Source organism: Australozyma saopauloensis, chromosome 3, assembly GCF_035610405.1.
Source record: "Australozyma saopauloensis chromosome 3, complete sequence".
NCBI lineage: Eukaryota > Fungi > Ascomycota > Pichiomycetes > Serinales > Metschnikowiaceae > Australozyma > Australozyma saopauloensis.
The window spans coordinates 360710-381202 of record NC_086133.1 but is presented as its reverse complement, the minus strand read 5'-3'; the positions used below and the strand labels follow the sequence as shown (position 1 = coordinate 381202).

Sequence of the window (20493 nt, the reverse complement as noted above, 5' to 3'; positions counted from 1 at the left end):
ATCAGCCTCAGTACTTACAATCGTCGTTGCGCCATTCGATGGCGTACATCTACGACGTAGAGTTGGACACATGGAGCTCATGGAGAGATTTCTTGGGGATTTCGGGCTTTTGATCAGGAATGTGAATAGACTTATAGTAATGGCGATGAATTATGGTATGATCTCTGCAGCATGAAAGTCGCCTCCAGCGAGCCTTTACAAATGATTGTTGGAACGTATTAAATTATTGAACTAAATTATTATTAAACGGGGTGGTATGTTGGCCTTGCCGTCCTAGCACATACGGGAAGAGGCCAACAATACACGAATTGCCAGTCACATTTGCCAGAAATCCTGACTGGTAGTAAGCCGGAGGGAAAAAAGCTCTCAGTTAATAGCCTGATTCTTCTGAGAGGACTCCTTCAACTTCTCCTTCAAGGCCTTATTTTCGTTGCGCAACAAACCAAGCTCGACCATCAAGCTCTGCTTGTTGCTAAAGCTGACCATGTTTAAAAGAGCCTTGTTCTCACAACTCAACACGTTCATCTTGTTTGTGATACGGTGGGCCAACTCCTGAGCATCGAAGGAGCCATGGTCAGTGATGGTCTTGTCCTTGCTCATGACAAGACCAACGAGCACGGCCTCCAACCTGGCCTTTGTCTCGTCTAACTCCAAGGTTCTTTCATTTAAGGTGCGTGTGAGATCTTTAAACAAGTGATGAAAGTTTGTTGGCATCTGCACCTGGTCATTGTGGGAGGAGTCATTTGCAGACTTCAACTTGTCGTAGCTTGTCTTCAACTCAGACAACTTTCCGTTCAAGGTCTTGTTAACTTGCTCCTTAAACAAGAGTTCTATTTTCATGGCCTCTAAGCTGTCCTCATCGGCAGACCGCATGGAAGTGTGACTCGTTTGGTATTGCAGCAGATGTGGCGACACCATACTGTGAGCGTTGTTGCGACTCGATGCTGTGCCCTGAGAGGCAGGTCCTTGAGAGAGAGCACCCTGAGAAGTGTATCCAAAGTTACCATGAGAAGGATTTCTGGCAGCGTATTGAGAAATGAGAGGTTGCTTCGTCTCGATGGCTCTGCCTCTAGCATCATTGAAGGGAGCGTAATTCCCGGTGCTGGAGTTGACAGTATATCTTTTCTTCTGAGAATAGTTAGATTCAGACTGAGATGCGGCGTTCTCAGTAGCTAATGTCATCTTTGTCTTGAACGGGTCGTTCAAAGTCAATTTGTCCATCGTCTCAGGAGTAAAGTAATCCGTGTCATAGTTACTGAAAGAGGAAGAAATAGTGTTTGGTTCAATTGCGCCGCTCTCACCAGCCCTCATATCCTGAAGCCTCGATAAATTGTTTTGCATGGAATGTTTCACAGGCGTGGGATGGTAGAGCTGGTGGTTGATAAAGTCGGGCAACTGGAATTGTGAATCAGCACCAGAATAGCCACTGTTCTCTGCGTTGGAAATCAGAGAAGCAACAGAATTGTTCCACAACTGGTTCTGTCTGAATGACGAGTTGACCTGCGACGAGTCCTGCGACAGAGAACAAAAAGCCTTCGCTTGATTGGACTCGTATGGAGTCATCATGAGCGATGGAAGCAATGCTTTTTTCTCATTTTTTCCGTCCATGTTGCTAGTCTGATAGTCATTTGAGTTACCGATCATGGCTATCGAGTTCGTGACCTAAGATAGTTGAAGGGATGTGTCCGATGTTTGGGAGCTTACAAAGCAAGAAATGTTCCGTAGGCTATGAAAAAAAGTCACTGGAATTATCAGAGAATTGGGGATAAAAGTGGGTCTTTTATAGTTTTTAAGACCAGTTCCTTGATTTCCGGGTGCAGGAAGCTTCCCTTTTGGTCAATGGCTGCAAAACTCAACCCCCCTTTGAGATATCGGAACCCGGAGAAGGCTAGACAATTCAAAAAAGCGAATATGTTCAAGGAAATGCCAAACGGTTTTCAATTTTCAACTTCCACATTCTCTTTTCGAGTTTTTCGCTTAATCTCGCTTAGTTCTCGCTTACACCTAAGCGGTTTCATATGTGAAACCGCCTACTCCGTAAACAAATACACGTCTTCAAAATGCCATATACAGAGCCTTAGGAATAAGGACTAAGGCGTTGTTTCTCTCAATTCAATTAAAATCGTCGAGGGTTAGTTTTTTTTGCCCCATACATACACTGAGCAATAGCTACTGGTTGACACAGAAATCGGCCTTGCCTGGAGATCAATGGAAAGTTTAGATCAGAATTCGTAAGGGTCTGGGTTCAAAGCAAATTTAGGCGAGAATAGGCGAGAATAGGCCGAATTAACCGCAGTGCATATCAGACACACAGAACACAACCTTGACGCGCCCTTAGTATAAATAAATTTCGTGTATTGTGGAGGAATTCATGGTAATATATACAGAGAGTGCCCTAGGGCACCCACATCACATCATCCTTCCTTTTAGATGATCAGTCCCGAATATAAAGCTAGTACAGAGAGCATACTTATGGGTTAGCAGACAAGTACTCGCTGATCTTGGCACTCAAGACAGGATCCTCCTTGATTCTTAATTGCATCTTGGTGGCCTCAGCGAAAGAAGTAGCTTGCACCTTCTCTTCAAAAGTTCTAGCCAATTGGGAACCAACCTCGAACAACTCGACAGCCTCTTCAGGCTTGTCAGTCTGCAACTTAACTTGTGCAAGAGAAATTCTTGCAATCTCGGACTTAGGGTCCAACTCGCAGGCCTTGGTGAGCAACTCCTCAGCGATTGGCAATTGTTCAAGACCCTCTCTAGAAATCAAGGAGGCCTTGTTGATCAATGGAATGGCACCAACACTGTAGTTTGGCAAAGCATCTTGCAATCTAGCAGCAATTTCGTACTGCTTAATGGCACCCTTGATGTTGTTGTGATCAGCCAAGATCTCACCGTAGTAGTTCAAAATTTCAGGAGAAGTTGGGAACTTCAAACGAGCATCGGTGAAAGCCTTCTCAGCCTCATCGAAGTTACCTTGTTTGTAGATAATACATGCCAATTGGATGTAAGCGTAGAGGTTTTCTGGGTTGTATTCCTTAGCCTTCTCGAAGTTCTTTCTAGCAGAGTCCAAGTCGGAGGTGAGGTAGAACATTTGACCCAAGTGGTAGTAAACATCGGGGTTCTCAGGGTTCATGTCAAGAGCACGCTGGAAGTCGGCGAGAGCCTCAGTGAAAGAGGATCTGTCGGCGTTGATTAAAGCTCTGGTAATGTAGGTTCTGGCTCTTGGCTTCAAGGCCACAGCCTTCTCAATGAGCTCGGAAGCTTCATTAGGAACGTTCTTCATGAATTGGAAAGCAGCAACATATTCCAAGGCAATGGAAGCCTTGGCGGCCTCAGGGGACTCAGCAGTCAAGGTGTCAACATTGTAAGCAGCAAGAGCTTGGTTCAAGAAAGAGTCAGCCTTTTCGTAACCCTCAGCAGTGTTGAGGTTGATGTTCTCCAAGGCATCATACAAGTACTTGTCAGGGATCTCAGACTCGGCGGAGATGCCCTCAGGGGAGGTCTCAGGAACATAGGTGCCGAAGAAAGAGCCAATGGTGGAGGCAGATGGCAACTCAGGAACTCTGTTCTTCATGTTTTCTTCAACAATACGGATGGAGTGCTTTTGCAAGACCTTCTCCAAGGACAGCTCTACGGATCTGGTGTTGAAACCACCGAAGATGGTCAAAGCAGTCAAGTCAAGCATGGCCTCTGGGTACATCTCCAAAGCCTCGTAGGAGTTAGCACGACGCAAGATACACTTGGCGTAGTCGCGCTTGATTTCGATAGCAGCAGAAGCATCGTCAATGACCTCCTTGTGCTTGTTCAAGGCAGCGTAACAGGCGGATCTGTTGGAGTAGAAGACGGGGTCTTTCTTGATCTGCAATGCAGCGGAGTAGAACACAATGGCATCCTCGAAGATCTGAGCCTTGTACTTCTCGTTACCGGCGGTTTTGAGTGCCTGGGCCCACTTCTCCTTGTCCTCACTCAGAAGCAGCTCAATGACGTCGTCCGAGTAGGCAGGGAAGCCGTTGGCATCGACGGGATAAGGAGGCTTGGCCTCTGCCGTCTTCGGTTTCTCTGGCTCAGCGGAAGAGGAAGCGTCCGACTCCTTGGCGGACTTTTTCTTCTTGTTCTTCTTCTTTTTGGAGGCGGGCTCACTGGGGCCCTGTTCCACCGACAGCGACTTGTTGAGGTAGTAAACACCGGCCACACCGGCGAGGGCCACTACGGAGGCCACGATGGCGGTCCTGTTTCTGGCGAAAAACGACGTCTCGGACATGATGTGGGAGAAGAAGGTAGTGGTAGGGGGTAGAACGGTGGAAAATGTACAGTAGAGTGCGAGTCCCCAGATCCAGGTAGAAATTGCTATAGGGAGAATGCGAGGGAGAGAACGCACACAGGGAAGGCACTTCCGCGGGGGTACAAGTGCGGGACAAAAATTTGGGATTTTTTTTAAAAAGAGCACGCTCCAAAATATTTCATTGCGAAAGACCCTCTATTTATATTCCCTGCTAGTGGCGTCTGTCACTCTTGCTTGGGTCTCCCAGGCCCTCGCTCACCCCGGTCGCTGCCGCCACCATACAGGCGTGAAAATTTATGTTACGCACTCTTTCACCTACACTGTGAGATCAGCACCCTACAGTACCATCGCTTCACCGCTCCACATTACTCCCAAAAATTAGTTAGCTGGTGGCTGATGACAATCGTGTGGCATCCCAAGCACAAATGATCCCGCCGCATATTTCCTCTGCCGTCGAGCAGTATTCGGCCCAGCTCGCGGAGTTCTTAGCTGCCAAATTTGTAGATCAGGCCCTTCTCCAGGGCTTTGTCACCGTTCTCCAGGCAAAGTTCACGGCGTGGATCGCTGCAGACTTGGCGCAGTTCCGCGCGCAGTTTGATGTGGAAGGTCCTGCCCAGGTGGACTCCACCACCTTGGCGCTGATCGAGCTTTTGCAGACGATGTGGGCCAAGTTCCACCATCCGATCGTGAAGTTCTACCAGCGCCAACATGCCGAGTTGTTGGCGCTTCTGGCGGAGTCGTTTCGCAACAGCGCCAAGGCTCTGAAGAGCGGCCAGCCGAAGGCGAAGCCCCAGTTGAGGGTCGTCGAAATGCGCAAGTTGAACGAGGCCTTCACAAAGCTTGTCACCACGGCATCGGCCTTCTACGAAGACGAAATTGTTCACATTATGAAGAACTACTCTAATCCATTGATCCCCAAAGGTTTTCTAGACGATCTTGCCCTTGGAGCCTCAACTGGCTCTGCTAAATCTAGTGTTGCAGCTCTGCAAATGCGCTTGACTCAGGGCCTGCAAGACGGCCTGCAACAGAATCTGCAGCCCCTTCTATCCACAAGCTCCGACTTCAACTCAACTCTTTCTTACGCAGTATTCTATTGTTTGTTGAACCTAGGCAATTTGAGCAGACATGCGGCCCAAATTGATCTCACGTACGTGCAGCCCGTAAAGAGCGTCACTGCGTACTACAAGAATCTCAAAAGCGGCTCTGCTGATACCAGCTTGGCCAATAAATTATATTTGAAGCCTATGCGCTATTACTCGAAATGCATTGGAATCTTGCCGACTATGCATGAGCCATACAACCACATGGGTGTGATCCACAATGCTCTCGGGGAGAAATTCACGGCCGCAACCTGGTTTTTGAGATCACAATTCACCCGTGATACGGCAACCACGGTTGGAAGATACAACATTCATGCTCTATTTACTAAACAATGGCTTGAACACCTGTACAACGACACAGTACACAAACCACAAGCATCTCTCACTGCTTCCGATGTAAACAACATCTTGATGAGAATTGTTGCTGACTATTTCTTCACAACGGCTTACAGGAAGCCTCTCTACTCATGTAAAGTCGAGACAGACTTGCTTGACATTCTTTTCACAAAGCCTCAGACCCGCCACATAGCGGCGATTTCAACCCTAGTCACTGACCATATTACCATGCTTATATGCTTCTTAACTTTGGCAGAAGATGAGAAAAAGTTTGATGTCGCCAAAAGATTCGGTGCTTTCACATTCAAGTACTTCCAAAAGTATCTTTCTTCTGTGTGTGTATTACCCCCAGACCTGATTAATCTTGAATCGCTTTTGAGAAATATGAGGCTTATATTTGCATTTATCAGAAAAAGTGACAATGTATCTCAACGCATTGACAACGAGTTCATAAACACTGTGGCCAAGCTTATGAATCTTATAATCGACAGCGACGATGAAGAGGTCAAGATGAATGCTTTAGAATCTTTCCAGAATCTGGAAGTACCAGTGAGGTCACACTACTTTGCAGAAGATGTGAACTTCAAGGATTTCACACCCATTGGCTGTCAGTTCAAGGACTTCAACGATTCACATTTGTTCGCAAGCAACAACATTGATCTTTTGTATGGTTCTTACTTTTACACACTGTCTGGACAAATCCCAAGCTTTTTGGACAATCAAGCAGTACTCCGAATCAACAAAGAGTTGGAGCTTGGAAGTACACAAAATGATTTTGATCGTCAGCGAGTAATTGCTGGCGAATGCTCCAGATATGAGACCCTCATGAGAATCAATGCCATTGTGGTGATGTCAAAGAAGCTCTTTGGCTCGCGATTATCAACGGACGGTGATCAAATAGTTGCCGAAAAGATCGAAGTACCTGCAACGCAGACACCACCAAAAGCAAAAAACACGAAAACAAAGACAAGAGATCCTAAGCCTGATACTCCTAAGCCGAAAAAACCAAGCAAAAAAACCAAGGCGAAAGAGCAAACACCGAAAATCGATGTGGCTTCCAAGGATCCAGATGTTTCAGAAATTCGCGTTTCCACACCAGAGAAGCCAGATGCACCTTCCACATTCAAGGAGATAGAAGCAATGATTATCGGCCACGCGCCCAAGATCCTAGTGCGCAAATCTGGCCAGGCCTCAGAGAACACGGGAGGTCTTGCCGAAATGGTTGACTCAATCGTATCCGAGGAAGGATATGCACTGGATGCTAAAGACGAGGAGTCTCAGGTGATAATCGCCAGTGTGGAGAAGAAGAAAACGCAAATGAATGAACCTGCAAACCAAGTGGGTGCTGCCAACCCCTTGGGGCCCACAACCAACTTGCAGACCAATTTACAAACCACCGAGCCATTACACATCTTGCATCCGCCAGAACCCAGAATGTCTTATCCTGCACAACATCTAGAATCTTCGGCCCCGGTTTTTGCACCTTCTTGGTCGGGTTATGTTCCAGGACAGGCGCCAAGCGGGCCACAATACGCGCCAATGCAGATGCCCTTAATGCCCATGAGCTACTACGCGCCAAATTTCGGAATGGGGATGAATCCGTCTTCGGCACAAAATCCGAATGTGCCGCCGCAAATGCAGCCCACTATGGGTAGTGGACCGTTCGGTTTTCCATATGTTGGCGGAGGTGGATTTCTGTCATCTCAACCTGATCCCAACTATAGCAGCGGTGGTACTGTTCAGCAGCAATACGGAATGGACCAAGGAAGACCTTGGACGGAATCTGATCGGAACTATCCGGGCTATGGCAACATGTATCCTCAATACCACTAATAGTCCTAGTCCCATGCTCTAATGCTCCACTGGACGCACGAACCTAATACCATACAGACGAAAATTAATGTAAGCACTGGCAACGAGCCAGCGACGCAAATATCGGCAATACCTTAATCTTTGTATACATAAGTTAGAACTTGCTGCACGACGAAATTATCTACATGAGATTTCACTGCCAGTCTCAGGGTGCATTGCGTGATGCACTCTAACAGAACAACGTCCACCATAATTTGGTGAAAACAGCCGAGCATCGAAAATGTTACCTAAAAAGACACTTCTTAGATCTCCTATGCGGCTATAAATTTTTTCACTCCAAGTGGCGCGATCGCACAGCCCATCAAAGGTGGTGTCACCAGATCAAAAACTGGTTTTCGAAGCCATCGCCCTGCAGACAGCCGCGCGTCGTATATGGGGAAATTACCATACTGTCCTTTCCTTTTTAGACTTGTTTCTTCCCTAGATTCAGCCTCAAAAAAAGCGTACACCCTATATTCACATGGCCAACATCACCCACCGTGTATCCCAGCAGACCTACGAGGTGGAAACTCCTCCTGCGGATGCATCTATAGAAACCTTGAGTGAATACTACTGGACCAAGGAAGCAGAACCTCATGCTGCAAGAAGAAAGGAGATTTTGGCCAAACATCCCGAGGTGACCAAGTTGACGGGCCACGAGCCCTTGACCAAGTGGTTGGTTGCGATGGTCGTGGTGCTCCAGTTTTCTGTGGCCTACTATTTGAGAGAGACGAACCCCTTTACTCTTAAGTTTTTCGCTTTGGCATACGTGATCGGAGCCACGTCCAACCAGGCCATCTTTCTCGCAATCCACGAGTTGTCGCACAATCTTCTTTTCAAGAAGCCGCTTGCCAACAAGCTTTTTGCCATCTTCACCAACTTTCCCATCGGGATTCCATACTCAGCGTCGTTCACTCCATACCACCAGTTACATCACAAGTTCCAGGGAGATGAGTATTTGGACACAGACTTGCCAACCCGCTTCGAGAGCATTGTGTTGCTGAATGTGTTGGGCAAAGTGTTCTTCGCGACGTTCCAGATCTTGTTCTATGCTCTCAGACCCATGTTCATCACCAACATCCGCTTCACCTACATCCATCTCTTGAATGTGGTTGCCCAGATTTTGTTGGATTTGGCGATGGTGAAGATGTGGGGCTGGAACTCGTTTTTTTACTTCATCATGTCGTCTTTCCTCGCGGGCTCCTTGCACCCTTGCGCGGGCCACTTTATCTCGGAGCACTATGTTTTGAATAAGAACAATGTCCCTCGCAGATCGATCTCTGCGACCGAGAAAGAGAATGTCTCGCCCCAGCTTCTTCCCGCCGAAACATATTCATACTATGGTTCTTTGAACTTGGTGACCTGGAATGTAGGCTACCACAATGAGCACCACGACTTCCCATTCATTGCATGGACCAAGTTGCCTGAGCTTAAAAGAATTGCCAGTGAGTTCTATGATCCTTTGCCACAAGTAGATTCTTGGTGCCGCGTTTTGTGGGACTTCTGCTTCGATGACGTGAACACCTTGTGGTGCAGAGTCAAGAGACCAGGATCTGAGCGCCACGGTTCCAGAATTAGGGGGTTGGATAAAAATTAAGTTAAAATTCGTTTGTAACACACATTGGGCTTTTTATATCATGATAAAATATAGAGTATGACATTAGCGTCAACCCTGTAGCATCGAACCACTCCTATTTCAAGTTTTCCAAATTATCTATTAATGCTTATACTTATCTACAAGTTCTTCACCATTCTGGCAACAACATCGACACCATCCTCGTGGTAGGAAGACAACTGTTCCTTGACGTAGTCAACAAAGTTGTCAGCGTCAACAAGATCACCCTCGGTACTGTCGTCACCACGACCCAAAATCTTCACTCTGACCTTACCGGCTGGGAATTCTTCCTTACCCAAGATGACGGCGACCTTAGCACCAGACTTTTCGGCAGCGTCGAACTGTTTACGTGGGTTGACCTTGGCTTTGTAGACATACTCAGCGTTGACACCGGCAGTCCACAACTTCTTGGCAACGGCCATTCTCTCCTTCAAGAAACCAGTCCAGCCTTCGCCACCACCGAAGGCCATGATGAAGACGTCAGTGTGAGTTGGAGACAACTTGTCCCAGTCCTTGGCGGAACGAGCCTTGACAATGGAGAACAAACGCTCAACACCAAAAGAGGTACCGACACAAGGAACGGTTTTACCGTTTGAGAACATACCAACCAAGTTGTCGTAACGGCCACCAGCGGCAACAGAACCAATACCGACGTACTCACTGGCATCCTCGACTTCCTTACCAGCCTCCTTACCTTGAGCCTTCTTCTTGAGCTCTTCAGCGTTGGTAGGTGGAGCAGAGCCAGCGGTGACAGCCTCGAAAATCATACCAGTGTAGTAGTCCAAACCACGGGCAAGCGACAAGTCAAATGACAAGTGGCCCTCGATAGAGAAAGCCTCGGCATATTCAGCCAAACTCTCCATATCCTTGATACCTTGTTGAGCGGCTTCAGAGTCCTTCAAAAGGGTTGCAGAGCGCAAGTAGTCGAGAGTCTGAACAATAGAGCCAGAGACCTTGACGAACTCACCGATCTTGTCGGCGACTTCCTCCAGCTGGCCCTTCTCCACGGTCATCTCCTTCTTGACAGCTTCCCATGGCAACTTGTCCAATTTATCGACAGCAGAGGAGATTTTTCTGACATCCTCTTCCTTGACACCACAAGCCTGGAAGATACCGTCCAAAATCTTTCTGTGGTTGACTTTGATCTTGAAGTCACGGATACCCAAACCGAGCAAACCCTCACAGGTGACAGCCAAGACCTCGGCATCTGGAATCATGGTATCGTAGGCGCCTGCAACATCAAAGTCACACTGGTAAAACTCTCTCATTCTGCCTTTGGTCATGGCAGGCTGGTCTCTTCTGTAGACCTTAGCAATGTGGTATCTCTTGATGTTGGCAATGCTGTTGGTAGCCACAAAACGGGCAAAAGGAACAGTCAAGTCGTATCTCAACGAGGTCAACTCACCTCCCTGATCTTCCAAGTTGTAGATCAACTTGGAGTCTTCACCATACTTTCCGGTCAAGAACTCCCGGAGCTCGAACACTGGGGTGTCAATGGTGACACCTCCGTGTCTCTTGAAAACTTTAGAGAGAGTGCCGAAGATCTCCTCACGGAGAACCATGTCCTTATCGGCCCAGTCCTTGGTTCCTTTTGGGGTTTTCAAGAGATACAGATCGTTTTTCTTAGACTTCTTTTGCTTGGCGCCCGCGTTAACAGCTTTGGCGACCTTGGCGGGTGCCGGCTCGGTTCCGGCGGCAGAGGTAGACATTTTTCGGACGGAGTTGACGGTGCTTCGAAGAAAAAGTCTGATCATGGGTTGTGTGAAAAAAGTGAGATAGCTTTTGGTGCACGGGCCTGGCTGGGATGACGCTGACAGCCTTGAAGAAGATGGAGGTGACTCGATTTTTTTTAGTGTTTGGTAGAGGATGGTGGGATGGATTTGGTGTTCCTTTTTGAGTCAAGGATATCGGTACACTTTTCAATTCGTATGGTGAGTATCACTGATGGTTGCTTAAGAAGGATGTGCAACACTTGAATAGAATTACAATGTTTTATTACATACAGCATAGAAGATTAGTTCTAACATATAAATAATGCATTAGTGCTTCCAGGCCTATTCCGTGGAATGCAAACATAGATAGACTATAAATAAATAGGGCCCCATCCGAAACCAGAAGAAGTGAAGAAGTGAAGATTTTATGTCCCAAAGAAGATTCCCTGCTGATGCTTGCTTAGTCCTCATTTATGCCGTTGGATTTAGAGTAGTTGAGGCGCATCACACCGTCACTAAGAAGTCTCTTACCCCAATTACCTGCGGCGGGATCACCAGTCTCATCTCTGCACTGCTTCAAGAAGGGGAGTAGGGACGTTCCACCTGTACCTCTTTCTTTTGCGCCCTCTTGCTTTTGCTTTGCCAAACCAGATCTTAAAGTCTGCAGCGATCCCATGGATGGTGCTCTCTTGGCTTGCAAGACGACGTAACGAGTCACAAGCTGGATGTGCTTGTCTCTGAACAGCTTAAGCATGGCCAAACAAGCATCGTAACTCAATGTAAGCTCACTGTTCGCCTTGTTAGCCATGACCACTTCACGAATGGTGGACGACTCGTCGACCATCAGCAAGAAGTCGCGGTGCTCGCGGGGCATGTATTGTCTCATTTGAATCAAATACTCATTCTTGGGGCTCAGTTGCTTGAAATCTTCAAAGTTGTCCACGTTCGAGTCAGCTTGGTGTGGAACTGGGCGCTTACCAGTGGAGAAGTGGTGAACACTGAGAAGGGCATCCAAGAAGGATATGAGCGAGGATTGGGCATTCAGGCCTCCGGCGTATGATCTGCGCTTGGATTCAGTGCCGTAGAGAACGCCGTCCTTGTCCAAGCCCACCTCTGTCATGTTCAGCCAACCCGCCAAGTAGGGTCTGATACGGAAGTAGAACACGTAAGGATCACACATCTCCTCCATTTTCAACAAAATCGAGCCTAGGTGGTCGACGCTCTGGGCCAAACTTTGCAATGACTTGATCAACTCGGGGAAGTCACCGTTCTGTGCATGTTCCATACTGTCCAAGCCGAACTTCACAGTCTTGGCACCAGCCAACTCGAAAAATACAGACACGAGGTAGAACCACGACTCATCGATGGAGCCGGTGAATGTGTTGATGGTGGTGATGTTGTCGAAGTCCATCTCGGCAGTGGAACCGCCAGAAGGAATGATTTCCTTGAAGTTCCAGAGACAGAAACTGGCGTATGTTCCCAACGGAGGAAGACCCAACTCGTCTGCGGTCTCCACTAAAGGACGAGCAATCAGCTCAGGCAACTGGCTCACGGGCTGGTCGGTTCCCCAAACGTAAGCATGTGCCAAATAGCCCAAGACCTGATAAGCTCTACGGAAGTTTTCCTTGGACCCAAGGCGGTCGGTGGACAAAACTGGAAGTTTGTCAACATAGGTTCTGATCTTCTTTGTCAAAAGAACAGCCGGCAAGTTTTCCACGAGTCTTTCCCAGGGCTGATAATACTCATCTGCAATTCTGGTGATAGGATACTGGGCAGGAAGAAACCCGGTTTGAGGGTCTACGTCAAACGACAGAACGTCAAGCATGGCAGAAGTGAAACGGCGCGAGGCAGAAAACGAAGAAACGAAACGAAACGAAACGAAACGGTGGGTGTGGTGAACTATGGGGTGAGCAACCGTTGGGGTCTTATATTGAAAAATCAGTTAACTCCGGCCGCGCACGTGACCTCCAGATGGAGAACAGTGCGCGCAGGATCGCTTCTGTCAGATGTATGCGGTTAGGGTCTCCTCTGGAGTTAGGTCGAAAGAGGGGGAAAGAGTTGCGGACGAGAGGGTATTGATAAGGGAATTTGGCGGCCGTGCGTTTTGGTGGATTTGATGCGACGTTGACATTTTTGACATTTACTGGTGAGTTGCAGTCGTGTTTTGGCCCGGTGCTGGTGTCTCCTTTTAGCCATTTCGCAGCTGGTCTCACCTGATATACGGGATGATATGGTGCGATTGGAGAGAGGTGTAGTGCTAAAGAGACAGGGCAATTACATGCAACAAAGAGGCGAAAAAAGGAGAGACAGAGAGGATACACAGATGATGAATTCGCTTGGCCATTTTTTTCGTTTTTTTCATTAGTGATCAGTCGGGGATATGCAAAGATGAATGGTTTATTAGCAGGTATTGAGCTATCTAATTACTCAGACTGATCGAAATCTATTTTTTTTTCTTTTTCTTTCATTGGTACCGATTCCGGAGTTGATACCGAGTACGGACTCGTTGACTACCCCTGTGATACCCGTGGTCCAGGAAGCTTCTACTTGTGTAGACCCTGTGGGAGGTCGCTGAGAAGGGTACACCATTCCTAGACACTTTGTCTACTCTGTCTGAGTTTCGTAATTTAAAGTAGCGCATACGTATAGGCTTGGCTGTATAGCTTTCTTGCCTTCGGTTGTAGTCCCCATGTATACTCTGCATGCCCTCTACCTTCCTCCGATAGGTCTCTTCCAAACGATCAATTTCCCGATCTATCCGTCTGATTCTCGCAAAGAGATAGGAGAAATAATTCCATACGTGAGTCATCAATTTGAAAAAAATGTGAACAACAATTGGGGGTTTCTTTGTCTGATAATACTGCAAGACCCTCAAGGCTAATTCCAAGGGATGGACCATCCAAGAAAGAGGAGCCAAAGATATTAGCACAATAAATTCTATCGCATTGATCAGTTCGTCTACCGCCAACTGGACGAACAATGCCAACTGCAATATTCTACGAATGTAGCGGCGCTGCCAGGAAGTCATGTAGGACATAATTGGCAGGCTCAGAGTGTTTCACAGAATGGGTGAACAATCAATGTGAACAGAGGGAATTGCCAACGAAATATTTCCAAACAATTTACAGGAACACAAGTAGCACAACGAGCTCGCACCCGTCTCTATTCATCTTTCTCCTTCTGATTCTCCTCCTGTAGAACAAGGCACAAGCGCCATGACCCACGGTCGATAATTACGGCCCAAGTCCTTGAAACTCGCTGATTTCGAAAGATGAAAATTCAATACGAAGATGATTTTAGGAAATTTCTCATTGACACATGCCACTTTACCATGCTTCCAGCAAAGGCATGTTGCCAAACATACTTCTATTGAACTTAATTGAAAGAAAAAACAACTCTTTAGAAATTCTATCTCCAAAGTAACACTCGCAGGTATTATTGACCCCAAGCCTCCTACCTCTACCGACTCGCCGTGTCATTCACTAATACAGCGTTCCTGCAGATACTCCCTGGGGGGTTTACTATCATCCATTCCTAGTTCAGCCTCCAATAAACTGAGCTTCTATCAATTGCGCCAACCACATCGCTTATTACAGTGAGTCTTCTCAGTTGCACAAATACCAAGGAAGTGAAATCATTCGCCAAACCTGAAGTCGAATATCTCCTCCAACTATAGAGATATTTTGTATTCTGCCTACCGCCACCAAACACCACCAAATACCACAAAAAGAGGCATCGGCTCACAATGTCGTTCAAGGGTATCAAGAAGTCGCTTGTGCGTGCTCCCCAGTCTTTGCGTCAAAAGATGAACATGGGAGAGGTCACGCAAGATGCTGTTTATCTCGATGCTGAGCGTAGATTCAAGGAATTGGAAATGGAAACCAAGAAGCTCAGCGATGAATCTAAGAGATACTTTACCGCGGTCAACGGAATGTTGGATTATCAAATCGACTTTTCCAAAGCCATTGAGGAGATCTACAAGCCCATCAGTGGTCGTCTCTCCGACCCCAACGCAACGGTACCCGAGGACAACCCAGAAGGTATTAAGGCTGCTGAGCAATATCGGGAGGTTGTCAAAGAAATGAAGGAGACGTTGAAGCCGGATCTTGAGCTCATTGAGAAGCGTATCGTGGACCCAGCTCAGGAATTGTTGAAGGTGATTAACTCCATCAGAAAGATGGCCACCAAGAGAGACCACAAACAGGTCGACTTGGATCGCCACAAGCGTACATACAAGAAGTATGAGGAGAAAAAGGAACGTACGGTCAAAGATGAAGAGAAGATGTACGCTGCGGAGGCAGAGGTACAAATTGCACAACAGGAATACGACTATTATAACGAGATGTTGAAGCAGGAATTACCAGTTTTGTTCCAAATGCAACTGGACTTTATCAAACCTTTGTTTGTCTCCTTCTATTACATGCAGTTGAATATCTTCTACACTCTATACACAAGAATGGAGGAATTGAAAATTCCTTACTTTGACCTCAACCTGGACATCGTTGAAGCCTATACAGCTAAGAAGGGTAATATCGAGGATTTAACTGACGAAATTGGTATCACACATTTCAAGGTTGGGCACGCAAAGAACAAATTGGAAGCTGTTAAAAGAAGACATCAAATGATGGGTGGCCCAGGTTCCGCTCCAAACTCTGCCTCTGGAAGCTCGCTTCCTTCCTATTACCAGAGCCCAGACTCGACGTATGCGCAGTACGGTGCTGGTAATGAGAAGCAAGGCTTCCCGAATGAGAAAGCTGGCTATTCCGCATCCCCTATTAGTGCAACGGGAGCTCCTGCTTCTTACGGAACTCAGTTCAATGCTCCTCAGGCTAGCTCATATCCACAACCTGTTGGTGCGACTACCCAGGCTGGCGCCTTGCTGCCACCTCCATATCAAAATGCACCTGTGGCCACATGCACAGCATTGTACGACTACAATGCGCAAGCACAAGGTGATCTCACATTTACCGCAGGTGCTGTGATAGAGGTGGTTGAAAAAGGCGATGCTAACGCATGGTGGACTGGACGCTACAATGGGCAGACTGGATCATTTCCGGGAAATTATGTGCGGTTAAATTAGGGTATTACTGCCCACCGTGGGCTTGGTTCGAAGCCTGGACTTCTTGGATCATCGAATGCAACCAGCTGTGTACTAAGGCCTCCTAACTATGCAGAATCGAGCCCCATAACAGGGTGCACAAGATCTACAATGGGATAGGGTATTCCGATTTTGGATTGTTGACATGTTGCAAGCGGATGGCCTCCTTAGCTCATAGAATCCGAGTTGGTTTTGTTGACATAGAATTTTCTTGGTATCTAACCCCGACACGGGAAGAATACTCGAGCGTTTCTGCGTTTGATGCAACTGGCTTACCGCATGCTCATTTGCGTCACTGCAGTACGCGTTTGGTTGTTCATATCTTGCAATAGCTTAAATTTGGTTCTTGATTCATTAAGGCGATTATGGTCTAGAAATTGTCAATAGTTGTCTCTTAAGGTCAACGGCGTATTGAAAATAAATGAAATGAAGCAAATCCACGTATGACTGTAGAGATTTTTTTTCCCCCACATGGTAATGACATATTCAATTGTACAAATCGAAAGAAGCCACACATCATCTCTTGACAGCCTCTCCCATTACAACCAGGGATGGCTATGCAGCGAGCTCAATCACCACTAGAAAAATAAACTTCCTAGCTTTTGCGCCCCAAACCGCAAAGACTGAATCAAATAAACAACTACGGATCCGATTGGAAGATTTCAATATTTCGATATTGGCAGTGCTAGTGCATGTAAGGTCATTTCGCACTGTTGAATTGACGGGCAAGAATGATAATATGCACTGCGGGTAATTAAACGTGATTTAAAGACTCTAGAAGTTTAATTTGGCGAGATCGAACTGGGGATGTGCACGTTATCATGCTGGCTCATGTGAGATTACACAGAAACTAGAATGGAAATATACACCCGCAACTTCTGTCAATGCAGGTCCGCCTAAGTCACTGAGATGCAGAAGGACAATCATGAAATGCAAGTTCATTGATTTGGCTAATGAAAATTCATGCTGACATTAAAAAAAGCGAGGATTTTTGCACTGAACTCTTTGATAATTCCTTTTCTTGCCGACAGACTCTGTAGCCTGGTTTATTTACAAAATGAAAGCCAGTCCATGAGGTGGGCCTCGAACCATGCCCCACATTGAAATAGGAGAGCCAAAATCCTTCTCTAGGGCTGGACCAAGCAACACGCTTAGATGAATGTCTAATGTGTAGTTTTGCGCATCATGCATGGGCGGGCTCTCGAATCTATCACCGAAGGCATTTACCAAAAGAGTTCAAATCGCGCCCGATCGGAAAACAGTAGACAGATAGTGGAACAATTGCGCGATGGCATCTAGATTATTGAGCTTTGCATGATATGTATGCCCTAGCCTGTGAAATCACGCCAATTTAGGCAGAAGCCATGCCATTTGTGGCTGTGGATTAAGAAACAGATTGCTGCAGGTTATGTACTTCAATAATTCGAATTTGTCCTGCTTGTACGAGTTTCTTCCAAATGAGGTGACTTTCAAGAATTCTGTGGTTGGTTCGAGGACATACAACGCGATTCAGTAAACAAACGATATCATAAACAAAAACAGAATACTCAAGATGATATTTGAATATTCCGCCCTTCATCCAATGCCCCTCTTCCTAATTGTTGCTGGGCAATTTTTAACATTTTCGTAATTCGGTTTAAGACTGTCAGTGTTAAATTTACGAAGCTTACTGAACTGATACTGCAGCCGTTGCTCAAACGGTTTGGTTGGCATCCCAATCAGGTGACGTGACTACGTACCGAAACAGACCATTCCACAATTCCACAGACCACTTGATTCTTCGACACGGTCAGTGAAATTTCGAGAATCTGGTGCATTGATTAATAATGCATTCCATCTAGGTCAAGCTTTGGTTTGTTTAGTATACGTTGGGGCGCGGCGATGCGCTGCATCATTAACCCCACTGCATAGCTGCACACGGGGCAGTAGTAAGGAGTAGACTGGTGTCCCGATCAGGCCTCTCAAACCGGGTGGAGGCTCAACCATACAATTCTAAAAGACTTTATATACAGGATAAACTCTACATACAACATGATTTTTTGGTTCTACGTAGCAACGCGTATTCTTGTGCCGTAAAACAGTCATATTCAGTACGGTTGTGAGTCCTGTGCCCGCCCGATTCGCAATTGGTAGATAACGACACAACCTCCAGAAGGAATCTTAAAAATTAGCGCCCTTTGGTCACGTTAGCATGCAGAATTGCCTCAAAACATACGAACTTTAATCAAACAAGATCCTGAGGAGGAAGAGGGAGGGAGCTCAACCAGTCCATTATACAATAGGAAAGCATTCTTTTAGCCTCATACATATGTGTGTTTAAATTCATGGTTTGAATCAATACAAAGCAGCAAACCGTATCAAAATTTACAGAACACCATTCGTGCATATGTGAAAAAGTCGTTAGGAATTAAGCGGGGGAGATTTAAGCAGCCACGCTTACAACGTCCGCGCAGTGCATATCATGTGGCTGTCCACAAGAAGAAATCGCATCAAGCAAGCACTCGAAGTGAATGTTGCTAGGTGCATCTCAGAAGTAGAGCCGGATCAGAGTATGCTTAGGCCACAATACAGGACAAGGTATATACAGGTGCACTGTACTGTATGAACTTACCGAGCTTTTGCGTTTATGCCTACAACCGTTTATTGGAATAGTTTAATTCGTTGATGGAAAGTTTCTTCGAAACAAGAATGTGCCAAGAACCATCGAGGTAACAATTAAAGCCAAAGGAGCACTGATCTGGCAGAGAATGATCAGTTCGGGTTGCAAACTACTTGACCTTGGCTAAAGCATTTACGAGCTCGTAAATGACGAAAAGGGAAGTTCAAATGTGATGTGGAATGCAATTCATTGCAACATGCCGCCATGTCCGTGATACTGTAATTTACGGGATTTTGAGTTTAAGGTTTGCGAGATCCTGCACAGCGAAGCGGAATTCGAGCGGCCCCGAATTTCGGCTGTGGAACGTATGACCATGAACCGCCTTTCGTAACCGATCGTAAAGTGGAGCTCAATATACGACTTTCTACTCCATGTATGGAATAAAAGAGGGCGGGGTCTGCAACGAAGTCTCCACAACTCATAGTCTCGTAAATAGAAGGCGAACGAACGGCTCAAACCGTAAATGACCCTTCCCGTAGTCTTTGCTTGTTCGGGCCAATTTAGTCATGAATGCTAACACAGGTTGAACAGAATAAGGAGAGTTTCCACGAGGGCGGTCAAGGACATGAAGGAAGGTAACTGCTTGCGAATTCTGTACATAGAGCTACATCATCTTTAGCTCAGAGGTATTGCTTAATATGTAATTGCGGCGACATAATTCCTGAAATCTTGGAGCTTCCATTTGGGAACAAGTCCAATAGTTGCATGGCAGCACCCTCTGGGTTTTTGTGTGGTACTGATTGTAGTGAGGTCACATGCTCCGGTACGTGCAAAATTGGAAAGACGCGTCATGCATGAATTTCAATAAGACGTAATGCATAAAACCGCTATACATCATACACTACTTAACTCGGACCTAACGCTCACAACGGTGCAGTAAGTTCCGAATTAGGGTCACAGAGGACTAGTTCCATAGATTGCATGAGCACGGTATTCTGCAGTGTTTCAGAACAATATAGCCGCAATGATTATGCATCACCAGGCGAGTCACTAAATGGGCAGGTTCGGTTTTTAGCTTAATATAGGTTTTTGTAATATGCACGTCGCTATTTCGTTCCGTCAATCTTAAATACCAGGGGTTTGCCCATTTATTTTTCGTTTGGAGTAACGGTCCAACTAGGTTTTTAATCACTTTCCTCTATACCAGTCCTAATACTGTTACTTTTTTGTGTTAACGATTACAACATCCTTACACCTCATCTCTCTCTCTCTCTTTGTCCTCACTGTGACCCTTTTATATTAATCCATCATCCACAACATACCTTACAATGGATAAAAAACCTAAGATGTCCCAGAAGTTGCTATCTTCGAAAGTCAACTCGGTCCGTCCATACAAGTCCAGGTCCAGTCGACCATGTGACTTCTGTCGCAGAAGAAAGACCTGTTGCATCATCAAAGATCTGATCCCTTGTATGGCATGTGTGGGCTTCAACAATGGAAACTGTACATTTTTAAATGGTCCACTCAAAAGAACTCCAAGAAAAGCTGACGAATCTTCTGCAAAAATTGAGGATGGCTACGGTATCAGCTCACTGGTTTCTGCTTCTTTGAGGGATGCAAACTCCAAGAAGAAGACGAAGAAGGCAAAAAAAGGCAAACAGGCCTCTGATATTGGTGCCGATGTCTCTATATCGTCCTCGTATCTGATGTCTGTGGCTCCTGTCTTTAACCCTGTGGATGCTAGTTCTCCTCAATCCATTCATTCCTACCATACTTCTCCCACAATTAATCATCACAACGATTACCAAAATGGAGCATCCATGTCACAAATAGGTTTGCTGGGCCAAACTCTCTCGCAGCCACAATTCCAATCATCTGAGGTCAGTATGCATGGAACCAT

General features: G+C 46.3%; 8 protein-coding genes across 8 annotated transcripts; 3 read left to right on the top strand and 5 right to left on the bottom strand.

Annotated features, from left to right (window-relative positions):
- Positions 1-366: 366 nt before the first annotated feature.
- Positions 367-1644, bottom strand: PUMCH_002335 (uncharacterized protein; the record flags this gene model as incomplete). Its single annotated transcript, XM_063021349.1, has 1 exon — positions 367-1644. One exon carries the CDS (start codon positions 1642-1644, stop codon positions 367-369), a length of 1278 nt encoding a protein of 425 aa, XP_062877419.1.
- Positions 1645-2470: 826 nt separating this feature from the next.
- Positions 2471-4261, bottom strand: PUMCH_002334 (uncharacterized protein; the record flags this gene model as incomplete). Its single annotated transcript, XM_063021348.1, has 1 exon — positions 2471-4261. One exon carries the CDS (start codon positions 4259-4261, stop codon positions 2471-2473), a length of 1791 nt encoding a protein of 596 aa, XP_062877418.1.
- Positions 4262-4707: 446 nt separating this feature from the next.
- PUMCH_002333 (uncharacterized protein) lies at positions 4708-7551 on the top strand (the record flags this gene model as incomplete). The annotated part of the gene is made up of 1 exon (XM_063021347.1): positions 4708-7551. The coding sequence occupies one exon, from the start codon at positions 4708-4710 to the stop codon at positions 7549-7551; it is 2844 nt and encodes a 947-aa protein (XP_062877417.1).
- Positions 7552-8050: 499 nt separating this feature from the next.
- On the top strand, positions 8051-9166 carry PUMCH_002332 (uncharacterized protein; the record flags this gene model as incomplete). Its single annotated transcript, XM_063021346.1, has 1 exon — positions 8051-9166. One exon carries the CDS (start codon positions 8051-8053, stop codon positions 9164-9166), a length of 1116 nt encoding a protein of 371 aa, XP_062877416.1.
- Positions 9167-9303: 137 nt separating this feature from the next.
- PUMCH_002331 (uncharacterized protein) lies at positions 9304-10938 on the bottom strand (the record flags this gene model as incomplete). The annotated part of the gene is made up of 1 exon (XM_063021345.1): positions 9304-10938. The coding sequence occupies one exon, from the start codon at positions 10936-10938 to the stop codon at positions 9304-9306; it is 1635 nt and encodes a 544-aa protein (XP_062877415.1).
- Positions 10939-11356: 418 nt separating this feature from the next.
- Positions 11357-12721, bottom strand: PUMCH_002330 (uncharacterized protein; the record flags this gene model as incomplete). The annotated part of the gene is made up of 1 exon (XM_063021344.1): positions 11357-12721. The coding sequence occupies one exon, from the start codon at positions 12719-12721 to the stop codon at positions 11357-11359; it is 1365 nt and encodes a 454-aa protein (XP_062877414.1).
- Positions 12722-13360: 639 nt separating this feature from the next.
- PUMCH_002329 (uncharacterized protein) lies at positions 13361-13933 on the bottom strand (the record flags this gene model as incomplete). The annotated part of the gene is made up of 1 exon (XM_063021343.1): positions 13361-13933. The coding sequence occupies one exon, from the start codon at positions 13931-13933 to the stop codon at positions 13361-13363; it is 573 nt and encodes a 190-aa protein (XP_062877413.1).
- Positions 13934-14641: 708 nt separating this feature from the next.
- PUMCH_002328 (uncharacterized protein) lies at positions 14642-15976 on the top strand (the record flags this gene model as incomplete). Its single annotated transcript, XM_063021342.1, has 1 exon — positions 14642-15976. The coding sequence occupies one exon, from the start codon at positions 14642-14644 to the stop codon at positions 15974-15976; it is 1335 nt and encodes a 444-aa protein (XP_062877412.1).
- Positions 15977-20493: the final 4517 nt, after the last annotated feature.